Source organism: Archocentrus centrarchus, chromosome 19 (assembly GCF_007364275.1).
Source record: "Archocentrus centrarchus isolate MPI-CPG fArcCen1 chromosome 19, fArcCen1, whole genome shotgun sequence".
NCBI classification, from domain to species: Eukaryota; Metazoa; Chordata; class Actinopteri; order Cichliformes; family Cichlidae; genus Archocentrus; species Archocentrus centrarchus.
Genome location: NC_044364.1, coordinates 6,484,464 through 6,498,007, shown reverse-complemented (window position 1 = coordinate 6,498,007; position 13,544 = coordinate 6,484,464). Strand labels below are relative to the sequence as shown.

Genomic DNA, 13,544 nt, shown 5'->3' with positions numbered 1-13,544 from the left:
CTCAGAGAGAGTCCACACTGGCATTTTATGGATGTTGTAATATGAAGCGGTCAGGGTCAGTGTCTCTCGGCACAAGTCCTGGTTTGCCAGACCAAACAAAGGAGAGCAAAGAGAAAAATTTTAATTTTTTTTAAAAATCAAGGGGCTCAGTAGCAGAGGTGTGTGTGTGTGTGTGCATCTGTTACCGGAGGGGTTGCAGCACAGAAGATATACAAATGACAGGCCGAGCACACAAAATGATTCCTTCCTGAGACATTGGTGCGTGTACAGTAATGATGGTCTAGATGGCGTGTAGTAATGGTGAAGGCGTTTTGGTGTAAAGTGAGTCACAGGGCACGAGGTTGCTCTGGAGTCGGTAAAAGTCACATATCTGTTTCTACCACAGGTTGCCAAGGGGAGACTTGTGAGGACTTAGCTGACAAACATCACATTCTGGACCTCGACTCGCCTGACCACTGACAACAGTAGAGGGATCACTACAATCTCGTCTTCTCCCGTCTACTACAAATTGATGCATTGAGAGAGAGCGCTGAGAATTACTTGTGTTTAATACAGAGTGTATGTACACCATTGTTCACATTTCAACTCTCTTTGAAGCTGAGCTGCTGCCGCCCCTCGTTTGAGCCCGTCGGGCTGCAAATGGTATCCAACTCACAACCTTCTTCTCTTTCTGCTACATGGCCAAAAAAAAAAAAAAAAAAAAAAAAAGCTATGCCCCGACAGGACTGCTACTTTCTCATCTACTGTACTTAAAAAACATGTCTTAAAAATGAAAGGGGGCAGAGGCCGAAACTGTTCGTGAAAGCCAAAATCTGAAGAGCCAGTGATTTGTGAAGGGTCTGCCCGGCTATTTTAGCAGGGCATAAAACATGAAAGAACTTCCTTCAGTAAAATGTGCTCAAAACGTCTTTTCTTGAATCACAATCCTATAAACAAAAAAAAACAAAAAAAAAAAACAACACATAAACGGTATTCTTTAAAAAAAAAAAAAAAAAAAGGTGAAGCCTAAAACTCTTCATAGTTTTAAAGAAATGAATACAGCTTATATACACAAACTCAAAGGCTACTTAAAATACACCTTAATAATGAATCTTCATTAATTTGATTTCTTGAAAGGAGCTGTGACCATATCATACAACTGAGTTCATACAATCATTTTTTTTCCCCAAATCTCTTGGAAGAAAACAAAAACAAAAAGGAAAACAGATCCAACCTGGAATAGTAGGTGATATTCATCGCGACTTGTTTTCTGTGCACATTTGTGTGTGTTTGCTTGTGTAGACTGGAGAGAAAAAAAAAAAAACTTTTTGTCAATTAGAATGTACAAATGTGAAACCGAAACATCTTTCTCAATACTCGATGGGTATGAAAAGATTCGAACAGTGAAGGAGTACAACAATTTCTAATCTCAGCTCAGAAAACATGTCCTCATTTCAACCTGCCATCCTGTTCTGGACATGTCGATCACAATAGTTCCTTAATTTTTCTATATATATTTATATATCTTTTGTACGAAATCTGTTTTCTTGAAACTGGAAAAGAGGAAAAGACCCCGAGTCTTTGAGGAGTGGGTTCTTTTGACAAGTCCCAAAAGTTCAGTTGCAGTCTGCCTCAGAGCACAACAACAGCAACAACAAAAAAAAAAAAAAAAGAAAAAGAAAAAGTGTCTGGTGTTTGTCAAGTCAGTCTGTGTTCATTGTTCTTGTCCTTACATTTGTTCCATTGTGCTCCACCCACACTCAGTTTCATCCAGACCTTGTCTCCATTAGTCTTTTCGAAAGAAAGGTGGAGAGGGGAGGGAGAAGGAGGAAGAGTCATCAGCAGTGTTTACGGTGTGGTATGTTGGAGGCATCCTGTCACCCCGGCCGGCTCCGGCCTCACCTCCCCTCACGTTCTGGACAGATGTCCAGAAAGAGGGAAAGCGGATCAGGAGATGGGGATTTATGTTATAGGAGAGGAGGAGGTTGGCTCTGCCAGTCTCCTGTGTTCAGCAGTTAGGGGTCAAGACCCACCTCCTTCACCCCTCCTCTTCAGAAGATTAAGGGGAGGAGACAGAGCGCAACACAAAGAAAAAAAAAAAAAAAACATAAATGCTGGCCGCGATTACGGCGATTGTGTAGCTGGACTGCTTTGGGCAGAGCTGGGGGACAAACTGGGGCTGCAGCTGCCTGGAGCGGCGCCACTGGGCCGTCCGCCTGTGGCCCCGCTTTCCAGACCTTCTGAGTTCTCTAGCATCTCCTGGATGAGAGGTGGCATGGAGCCGGGGATTTCCATCTTCAGCGTGATAACACGCTCAGCTCCTGCAAAGCAGAGGGGGCGAGACAGAAAAATGTAAGCCATCAGTGTGAGTATTTATGTATTCATTCACTCTCTTGCATTCTATTTTAAATGGAATATACAAAATGAAAAGTAGAAATTTATCAGTTGTACACCAGATTAACTAAGTTTACAAAACACAAGTGAACCACTGACCTTTAGCACTGATGCTTCTAAGATCGGTGATCTTCATCAGCATCTTTGGGAACATGTGCGGTTTGTGGGGCCTCCTCTTCCTTACATAAATCTTCAGCGCCTCCAGAAGGGGCTCCTGCAGGATGTCCACCTTATCCGCCTCTTCCAAGTCCTGTCGATCTGTGAAAACCCACAAAGCACAAAGAAAAGGGTCAACAAACACTCTCTGGCTGTTAGAACCACAGTAGCCACTAGATGGTGCTCAGCAACAGAGCTCAGCCCACTGCCGTTTCTTCCACAATGATGACACTGTCTTTGTTTCTGAAAAGCGGAAAAAAAAGGAAGAAAGCTTTAAGAGCCTTTTTCTAAGGACTTGTCGTACCTCCACACAGCAAACAGATGGCACTAAGCAGCCCTGTCTCTGCATCATCCATCTCCAGAGGAAGGAGCTGGTTGGCGAAGGCAAAAACCAGATCAGTGAGGGGACCGAAGCCAGCGTTGTGCATCTGGTTTCGGTTTAGCGTAAGTCCATCTGAGAAAGTCATGGTGTCTTGCTCTGGTGTGTAACGTGTACAGATCCGCAGTATCTGCAGACAGCAGACAGGTTCAATTTGTGAAAAATTCAAACCTCACTTTCACTATTAATTTAAAACATCTAGGGTATGTTCTGAGAAATGTGAAGAAACGTAGGCGTGCTGTTCGTACCAGGATGTCCAGACAGGCAGCTTTGAGCAGAGTGATCTGATCGGCGATGGTGAGCGTCGTGAAGCCGGGCAGCTGTTTCGCAAACTCCACGGTCTTAATGATGCACTTGGTGGACAGCTCACTGAACTTGTCCCACAGGTCTACGTCCAAGGACACACGTCGTTCTGAGCTGTTAGTCTGTAAAAACAACAACAAAAAAAAAAAAAAAACACTTGAAGATCAATTTAATTATAAATGCAGGTGAAAAAAAACAAAAGCACACTTAAAGAAAAGGCGAATGAACATAAGGACACACAGGCTGTCAGTCTCGTGCCACTGACCGTAGTGTATTTGCCCAGCTGGCAGAGGGAGGGGAAAGTATCCTGGTGTGCCTTGCGAACCCTGTCGATCATCTGCTCCGTGTCAGGACTCAGCACGTAGCTCTCTGTGCACTCCTGCTTCTTCTCATCCTTTTTCTTCTTATTCCGGTCGTTCCTCACCGCTAAAGGGAGGGAGGAAAACGGGAAGATCAGTATGCATGATAAACTTCACATTTAAATTGGTATTTATTCACTTTAAATACAGCGGTTCATATAGTAGTGGCTTGCATGAAAAGAAAAAACAAAATATATTTTGGATCTATTTCAAGTGTAGTTCATGAAACCCATTACAGTCTGCACATATTCCTTATCAGCACCCTCCTGACTCCAGATCAAGGTAAACTGAGGAAAGTCATAAGCAGGAACTGATGCTCAGTCTGCAGCAAACACCTTTTCTTATCCGACACTCTAAGATAAATGTCACGAGACAGCTCCATCCAGGAAGGTCTATGGTAATGGAGAAGGAGAGAAAAAAAAAAAAAAAAAAACAACTTGAAATTATCCTGTCGCTTCCCTCCGGGCGCTTGGGCTGAGAATGGTGTGCTCACCCCAAATGACAAAAAACACCAGGCAGGGTGTTTAGCATTGGAATCCCATTACGAGCTCGATCCATTTCTCCTATCCACGTTTGGATGTGGTTTTGCTTCGACTATGTTGTGTGTACGTGTGCGCGCTGAGGCTGGGGTGGGGGTGTTGGGTGAGATGGGGTGCTAGTTGATAAATAGTGGTGGGGGATGGAGCTATCCATAAGGCTGACAAATTGCCACAGCTTTCATTAGAGGTCCCAGCTAATCTAATAACATAATATGACAAATATCCTGCCTCTAATGGTTTTAAAAGGGCTCGGCTGCGGAGACCATACCGGGGAAGGAAAAAAAAGAAAAGAAAAAAAAAGCTTCCAGCTTTTTCTCTCTCTTACTCTCACATCTCTCTCCCTCTCTCGGTTATACAACACATTCTCGCTTTCCTAGTCATCCTCTCAGTTTGTCTCATTCTCAGCCAATGCACGCCCTCTCTTTTTCAAAATGCTTTAAATCATCCACCTTTCCAACTCTATCAGTTCTCCAATCTCCACCTCCCCTCGAGGTACCTGCATTTTCCCCAGCCGCTAACCTGAGATCAGAGTTTCCTTGTCTTAATACCAACCTTGACCATTAAGGGCAAGAGCGCTTGGGCTGATGGGAGATCAGTGTCTTTTGACAGAGGGGCCTGGACCAGGGCCAAGGAGGGGAAGCACTGCTCTGTGCTGCTGCTCATTCATCAGCCCACAGACAGGCCTCCCCGCCTGGGAGAACAAGAAGGCAAGGAGGAGGGCGGGGGCTGGAAGTCTGATCTGGCATTATGTTATTGCTAAGCACTGCTCATCACAACAAGAAACGAAGAAGACCCCGTTGCGATCGTGGCAATGCATTATTTTCTAGCGCGCATTGGTACTTGCGCAGAAAACGCTGCAGTAAAGAGCGGCAGACGAGGAGTGTGTTATGATGAGACAGTTTCATAAACTATGTTGGTATAAACAAGAAAAACAAAATGTTTCTTCCCTTCAATTTACTTTAATGAGCTAATTATGACTTAGTTAGGGAAGGAACACCCTGTTTAACAGCCCTCTGCTTTGGAGGCCGGTTGCATAACACTGTAGCAAGCCGCTGAAGATATCTGGGCCAGCCATGTTTGTGGAGCTGATTGGGATTCTGCGTCCTGTGTGCCATGAGGGGAGGGGTGGAGGGCTGCAACGCACTCAATGTCCAATTAATTCACAAATAAAAGTGGGGCATCCCTAGTGCCCAGACATTACCCTCGCTGACAAATCGGCAGCACAATCATAAGCCGCACAACACAATTTAATGAAGTCATTAAAGAACTATTAGGCACGACTGGCGATCTTTCATGGCGAATTGCCACATGCAATAACTTGGGGGGAAGGAGGCCTCTGGCAGGGGAGTGCAAATGAAAGAAATACTGCCTTACTCTTTTTTTTTTTTTTTTTATTATGTGTGTGGATACAAATGTGCATTTGATGTTTGTGTGTCAACTTCAAGCCATGCATCTAAAAAATGTATTATGAGAATATGAATGTTAATGGGGGAACTTGCATCATGGATTGTTCACAGTTACGCGCTCATTGCATAAAAAAGGATTCACACAAGGCGGTGTGTGTGTAGTGTGCACGCAATACCGTGCTGGCACACGCACACGCAGCCATCATTCAATCACCACTTCTCATAGTGGATTTCGGCTGCAGCGTGCACTTAATAGACAATTTCAGTGCCACGGTGTGTATGCATTTGTGCCCGTGTGTTTGTGTCTGTGTACAAGACAGAGGGAGGTGGGCAGACAGGGATAATTCGTGTGAGGAAAATTAAAGCTCTGGCAGCTCGTCCATCACACAGATTAAATTCAATGGAAAGATAAAAATGTCAATGTTACCCCTGCTCCCGCTGCTCGCAGCGCAGAGCCACCATCGACAGTGATGAAACTTTCTCCCCCTCTCTCTCTGTCCTCCAGCCTCTCTCATCCCTCCCTCCAACTCCCCCACTTCTGCTCTCTCAACTCCAGATTTTCATTCTCGCTCACACTGGGTTCAATACTCTCCTCTCTCTCTCTCAGCCTTCATCTTTTGTCGCTATCCTGCCTCTCTGGCTGATGTTATCCCCTCTTTGCGCTCTTCTCCATCATCCTGTGCTTCATCTCACTTTACATGTATTACTTTCTCTACCGCTGAATAACACCTTCCCCAAGGAAAATGTGGGTGATAGTTTTGTGAACCCCCCCCCCAAAAAAAACATAAGGACAGCATAGAGTAAAAAGTGGAACTGATTTGCTATAAGTACAGCCATATATTTGCATGCTGTAAGTTCTGCTTACAGATCTCTCCCCCATCTGCTTGTACAAATTTTTTTTGAGCTGTTGGCATTTTAAACACAATTTCTCAGCAATGTCACAGCTTTTATAATCCCTTGGAACAGTTGTGGGCTCAGGAGTTAAAGCGGTTCTGCTTCAACTACAAACTGTCAGGTTGAAACTGGCACTAGCCTTTACAGGCGTTTCCCTTGTATCCCTCTCCTTGCTTCCAACACCCTCCCCACTTCTCCCGCCTCTGTCTTGTGTGCCCACTGCCACCTGGCAGCAAGCATGGCACTGTCATCTGGAGCTGTCTGCCAGCAAACACAAGGTCACCCAGACGTCCCCCGGCACTAGCGGGGGGTCCACCTTCTGCGTGTGTGACGGGGGAGTGCATGGTGTTCTAAGTGGAGCTGTCTGAGTGCATTTCTGTTACAGCCTTTTTATTCATACCAGCTTGTGTTTGTCACCTTGTATGTGCATAATTTTGTGTGTGCGCTTAGAATTATGGGGGAAGCGTGCATTTTGATGAGTGTGTCCGTTCTCGTGTCTGTGTCAGAGGCACAGAGAGAGTCCCTGCTGGCCCCAGATGGCCAGTCTCTCCCGCCTCACCACCCCTGACCCGTTTCACTGGCTAAAGTTGCCACTGCGTGATATGCAACCTGCAGAAAATGAACCCACTCTGAACAAAGTATTAAAGCAAAAACCAAAAACAGCTCAACAAAGGCGCCTATAAACCCATAAATCTGTAACAAACATACACTCTTCCCTTGAGCCTATTCAAAAAGGCCTCCTGGCGTGTTCTCTCTCATGCAGTACTACATAGTCACCACTAGATGGCTCTCCAGTTACAGTCTATTCCCCCAACATTGTGTTCCGTGTGCCTCGGTGCCTGTGTGTGTAAAAGAACTGGCTGCTGTGATCTTTCTAACCATGATTAATGGCCCCATTCAAAGGTAAGGAGCTCAGAGGATAACTTCTTTTACTGTAAGCCACAGTGCTGTGGCGTGGGGAGCGCTCTCTGCACTTTCTGTACCAGAAAGATGAGGTAAATAGCTCTGGGAAGACAGGAGGCGCAGAGAGATTGAGCAAGGGAGGCTGTTTGAACAGGGAGGAGAGGTGCTCCACTTTATGATGTAAAATGTTTTTTTTTTAATTGAGACATGCCCAATCTCAAACCACTGAAAAGTATTTATCAGAATAAAAGTATTGCACCCACCCACCCACACTCACTCACTCTCTCTCTCTTTCCTGCTAGGATGTAGGTGCGTGTGTCTGTGGGTATAACGCTGTGTGTATAACACTGTGTGTATCATGTGATCAGGTTGAGGTAAAAACCCTGCTGGCCTCTGTGGTCACACCTCTCCCAATTACTTTATCAAGTCTGACTGCCTGTGTGTATGTGTGTGTTCACACAGCCCCCGGGGGTGCAATGATTGGAGCAGACGCCTGCTCTTTCACTCTCGGCAGGTGAGAACATATTCATCACAGAGGCCTGCCAAGCCTGGCGACACCCTGACTGCTAATGCCAGTCTGCATCACCGCTGCATCTTTCCCATTGTACGTACAGCGGATAATAAAAAATTACACACACAGCTTTGGAACAGCTGTGGCTCTTTAATTCGTTTTGATAATCTTGATAAAATTCCACCTACTGAGTAGATTATGACATATGTTGTCAGATTGTGCTGGAGGACAGGGGTGAATTCTTATGCAATATTAGCGGAGGAGCAAATGTCAGCGAATGCTGCGACTTAAGACTTCCTGCGGTGGCAACAATCATGGCAAAACCTCTGGGATTAAAGAGCTGTGATGAGATCTGTGTTTGGCCCTGAAATCCCTGCGAGAGCAGGGCATTCTGGGTAAAACCAAGCATGTACTCACACTCCTTAGACATTCCGACTTCCAGGCACTTCTGCAACCGACAGTACTGGCAGCGGTTGCGGGTGACTTTGTTGATGATGCAGTTCTTCTCCCGGTGACAAGTGTACACCATGTTTTTCTGAATGCTTCTCCGAAAGAAGCCCTGCGTGACAGAGAGACAGAGATATGAGGCGCTGAGGAGGTGGAGGGCAGGTGGATGGGTAGAAATATGAACGTGATAGCAAATCCAACAATAAGTTATTGTTAAATCAGCTAAATCATCAGCTCGTTTGCAGCCAATATCAACTTCAGTTCTGTATTTCTAACGATATTACTAACTTTTAATATGTCCTCAGGCTTTCTTGTGCAACTCTTGCATTTGTTATAGTATCCCTTTTTGTCCAGTTCACATTAAGCAAACAATTTAGAAATAAGCAAAGAGGCCACGCTGAATACTTATAAACATTTGGAAATAAAAGGCAAAGAAGAGCCAAGTCTAGCAATGGTGTAATCTGTAATCTATGTGCAATCATGACAGAGATAATGGTCAGTGAACTGTCACGATCTTATGAGGCCGCCCACCTGCTCGGGTAAAGCTCAACAGAGAAACACAAATAAAAATGATTTGGGAGATTTTTCCAAGTCCAAAGGTTTTTGGGGAAAAAGGCACAGGGTTACTGGGTGTCACATAATCGTGGCCTAGTTTAGAGAGCCAGAAATAAGCAATTCTAGATCCAGGCCAAGTGCAATTAGAGAGAGAGAAAGAGAGAGAGAGAGAAATGAGAGAGAGAGAGAGAGAGAGAGAGAGAGAGAGAGAGAGAGAGAGAGAGAGAGAGAGAGAGAGAGAGAGAGAGAGAGAGAGAGAGAGAGAGAGAGAGAGAGAGAGAGAGAGAGAGAGAGAGAGAGAGAGACTATAGGCTCAAAGTGTTGTGTAAGGACAAAAAACTGTGTCCTTATTTTCCTGCATGAAACCAACAGTGTCAAAACAAATAAGAAAATATAATTTAATCTAAGCCCATGAGAGAGAGAGAGAGAAAAATCATAATGAACTCATTTTTGGTCAGTAGGCTGAAATGGGAGATCTGTGGGGACCACAAACTAGTTATGAATTGCACAAACAAGGAGGAAAATATCAGAGATTTATACAGCATGCAACCCATGAATGCAGTAAAAATGTAGTTTTAACCCCTATGAATTTTAAAAGTATCTGCAATGGCTAAAAATAAGCTGGAAGGAGAAGTCAAAGGGAAAAACAACTTCAAGATGAGAGTTAAAACTCAATACCCCCAAACATCTCAAATCAGAGGAAAAGCAATTCATTCCTCTGTATTCCTCAATACGTCCACACAATAAAAATCGATGTTAACCCCTGTGGCCTTACTGCTTAAACATCCCTATCGTGTCAGAAAGATAAAGGGAGGTTAATGCAAATCAAGCGCAACTGAGTGAGTACTCAGCAAGCAGGTCTCTGGACAAATGCATTACAGGTCAGTGTCAGCATTGATGCAACGAGATGGGTCATGTTTTGTAGGTGGGACCAGTTCGGCCGGGCGAGAGGGAAGCTGGGGTGGAGTGTAGTAGTGGTGCTGCCAGGGAGCCCCATCCCACGCAGAGGGATTAGCTTTGCTGGCCGACAGATGGCTGATGGATCTAAGCCCGCAATTTGCCCTTCCCGGATCACTGGCCTCTTTCTACATCTCCCATCCACCGCCACAGAGTCGTTCAGGTCCCTGATATGGGAGCTGTGCGCAGTTCGTCATGTTTGTCATCTGTTTCAACAAGGCACTTTGCAGGTGTGGGCGATACTTGTGATTACGTGTGATAGACTCCATTTCCAGCTGGAAGAGAAAGCCATCCAGTGCTCAGAAGGCCACCTCATCTAACCTTTCACCTGACTTTGTAAATGCCTTACATCTGTGCTTCAGGCTGTCAGATGAAACGCTTTATTTATTTAAAAAAAAAAAAAAAGTGAAAAAAAAAACACAATTTTCAATAAAATATGCATTTCCTGACACCAATTTAACCACAGAAACAAAGTGTTTTCTGCTTCTTGCAGATATCTCAAACCCTCCATGGAAAATAGCTGTTCTCTTACAGCAGAACAGAACAAACAATCAAACGAAAAGAACAAGGATTGTAGTTTATTTATAGGTGCTGAAGCCGAGGGATAAGTCTACGGTCTTTGTTTTGGTGCATATCATGTCCTCTTTGATCCAGTAGTGCCCCGAACCTGACCTCAGGGTCACCAGAGGATTGACCACCGCCTCCAGACCCTGTGAGGCTCAGGTGCCCACATGCAGCACCTCCCGATTGGCTGTTGCTGCTGGCTCGTGGGCCTGTCGATTGTTCCTGCCACCACCCCGTCTGCCCCCCCCCACCCCAAGTCCTCCTTTTAGGAGTCATTGCTTCCTGTGGCCCTTAAGCCTCTTTTTGTATCACCGCTTAATCCGCCCGGCGACAAGAGCCCTCAGCAGGCCTGTCAGCCACCCTGCAGTGTTCATTGGAGATGAGAGCGGCAAGAAGAGGGAGAAGGAGGGAGGCATGGAAAGGAGGAGTGAATGGTTCGAGTGTCATGTGCTCTTAAATTCCCAGCTGTCTACCTGATTATGAGCTTCATACATTTGAACATATTCTACTTTGCATGTGTGTGTGAGGTAATTCTTTACAAAGTAAGGGGCGTACAGAGTTGGTGAGTTCATAGGGAAGCACAGGAATCTTCTCTGACGTGAATAACACAGTGCACCTGGATTAGGAAAGCGTTCCCAACCTCCTACTGCGGTCACGGACGTGTGTATACGCAGGCCTGTGCTCTTGCTTCTATTATGAAACAACTATTGCGACAGCCCACACATTAATAAAGGCTTTGTTTAAGAAAAAGAAAAACAGCAAATAGGGGACATTCATCTTGGAGTGGTCGGGGGTTTTGGAAATAGCCACTTCCCTCGCACTGCAGTGCATACCAGGAAGAAAGAATGCCTGCTTTGCACTGCCATGCCCTGAAGACAAAAACATAAACATGAGGAGGTGGGCATGCATATTTAATGTTTAAGTGTTAATATCTGCAAGGGAAAATAAGTGCAATTCTAGTAAGTATGTGCGGGAGGTAGAACTTAAACAACTAGCGAATGAGCTGTCTCCAAGCAGCAGAGCTCAACATCCCCCTCCTGTTTCCTCCGTTCGCTGCAGCCCCCAGGAAACGCCTTTGTAGTTTGGCACGCTGCAGCAAAGCCGACGCTGCTAACCCTCAACTTACCCCAGTCTCAGATGAGACACCATATATATTCTCATGCCTGTAGTGTTGAATTATTGAGTATGCTATGCCAAGTCATCTCCTCTGAAGTGAGAGATGCGGTGAAGGGATGGTGAACTTTTCAAATTATTACTGCAGCTACCGAGTGGGAAGGCAGTTGTTCGTGAACTGGAGTGGGGGGTGGGGGGGTGGGGGGTGAACAGCAGGTGACAGCAGCTGTTGAGCTAATGAGATTTTGGATTTTTAGTGCGATTATGACAACATGTTACTAACCTGATGAATTGTTGTGTGCTTGTGACACAGTGAAATTGTTTGAATGGGGTTGAAATAAAATACCTGTCTGGTAATGAAAAGTCTAGCACTGTTTTCCTCCCTCTATATCTAATCAATATATCCGATTGACTCACTACAGCCACTCATTATCCATGCATTCTCAATCTGGTTAATAGTCTACCTTCCACCATAATACACCTATTCTGCTGAGAAGGCACGCATGCTGAATTTGCTGGTGGTTTTCTAGATAAACATTTTATCCACTAAAAGCTGAAAGAGCAGAATTTGTACCATAATTGAGGTGTTTCAGAGGGAGAGGCCATCGACTGTTGGTGAAACCTGTCGTATTTAATTTATTGCTTTTCATCTAAAATAACTTTGTGCACAATATCTGATGGCTGACTAATTAAAAATATCAGTTATATCTCCAGTGCGTGAAAGCCTATCGCAACATCAACTTCCAAAGAGTTAGAAACTAACCACAAAGGAGGGTTTTTACCAACCAAAAGCAAAGTGGCAGGAAGCTCAAAACATTTTAGTTTGGTTTGTCTGGAAGAGTCTTGAGAATAATACTAATAATATTATTTAAAAAAAAAAAAAAAAGACTATCCACATCTCAGAAGTTGGAAGTTTGAATTTTCACGTCTAAATATCTGAACAAACCTGCTTCATATATTCCAATTTTCTATAAATATAAAAAAACAAACAAACAAAAACAAAAACTTAAAATCAACCAGTATCTAAATCTAGGGTGCCTCAGATTAATTCAGGTGATCACTTAACTGCCTGAGGTGACTCAAGGTGTGTTCAGTATCAGTAGTTAGAGCAGTCCCCCCCCACCCACACACACACACACACACACACAAACAAATGAGCTGTGCAGAATGTAGCCTCATTATGTGTCTTATAACCCTGCTTAATTATTGCCTGTCAGACAATGGGGAGACATAATAAGTGAAAACATTAAAAGCAGATTAAGACTTGAAATAGCCACATTGTTGCAGTGCATCTTTTGAGATCAAAGTATAAGCTCATTACATGCAAACAATCGGGGTGGGGGTGGGGGGTGGATACACCCACTCAGTTATGCACCGCGCCTGATGGCCACTCACTGTGCCACAGACTGCTGGCCTCGCAACTCAAATAGAAAACTGCATTAAATTTCTAGAAATCCCAACTTGATCATTTAAACAAACTGTGTTCTTGACTTCCTTCGTGATAATAGCTTTATGGGAGACCCCTGAGCCGCTGGGCTCACAGGTACCAGCAGCAGGTGCAGAGTGGCACGGAAGGTTCAGGGTTCAAACCCACTGGCTGGAGTACTCTGTATGGAGCTTGCATGTTCTCCTCATACCCAGATTTTCTCCAGGGACTCGATTCCCTGGTGACCCTTCCAGGGTGTACTCCTGCCTTATGACAGCTGGGATAGCCTCCAGCTCCTGTGACCCTTAGCTGAAAATAGATGAATGTATAGTCCTAACTGTAGCAGGCCACAAGCTTACTAAATACAGCATACTGAAGAAAAAAAACAACTTAATTAGCTGTGTATCACTATTATCTGTTGTATAGCTGAGTGGGTGAAAACTAGGTATTCACCAAATGTGAAATTCTGCAGACACTGATGTTTAATTAAAAAAACTGGGCTGATGCTATCCTTTGTACCAAGAAAACAAAGAAACCTTCATAATAAATTAAGTGTTTAAAAGTCTCTTTATTGAGAATTAATTGGTAAAGGTCATTTTAGATAGGTCAATATCAGCGGATGTGAATGTTCCACTGATACGTCACTGCTACAGATGTAT

The 13,544-nt window shown here is 44.4% G+C and overlaps 1 protein-coding gene across 2 annotated transcripts in view; it reads right to left on the bottom strand.

Moving 5' to 3' along the window:
* raraa (retinoic acid receptor, alpha a) overlaps positions 1-13,544 on the bottom strand; it is a 140,251-nt gene continuing 126,707 nt past the window's right edge. For both annotated transcript variants that reach the window (XM_030755175.1, XM_030755174.1), the window contains 6 exons: positions 8,241-8,382; positions 3,477-3,637; positions 3,157-3,333; positions 2,834-3,038; positions 2,473-2,631; positions 1-2,300 (listed from right to left, as the gene is read on the bottom strand). In XM_030755175.1, the coding sequence (XP_030611035.1) occupies positions 2,104-2,300; positions 2,473-2,631; positions 2,834-3,038; positions 3,157-3,333; positions 3,477-3,637; positions 8,241-8,382 (1,041 nt within the window). In that variant the 3' untranslated portion in view covers positions 1-2,103. The remainder of the gene's footprint in view (positions 2,301-2,472; positions 2,632-2,833; positions 3,039-3,156; positions 3,334-3,476; positions 3,638-8,240; positions 8,383-13,544) is intronic.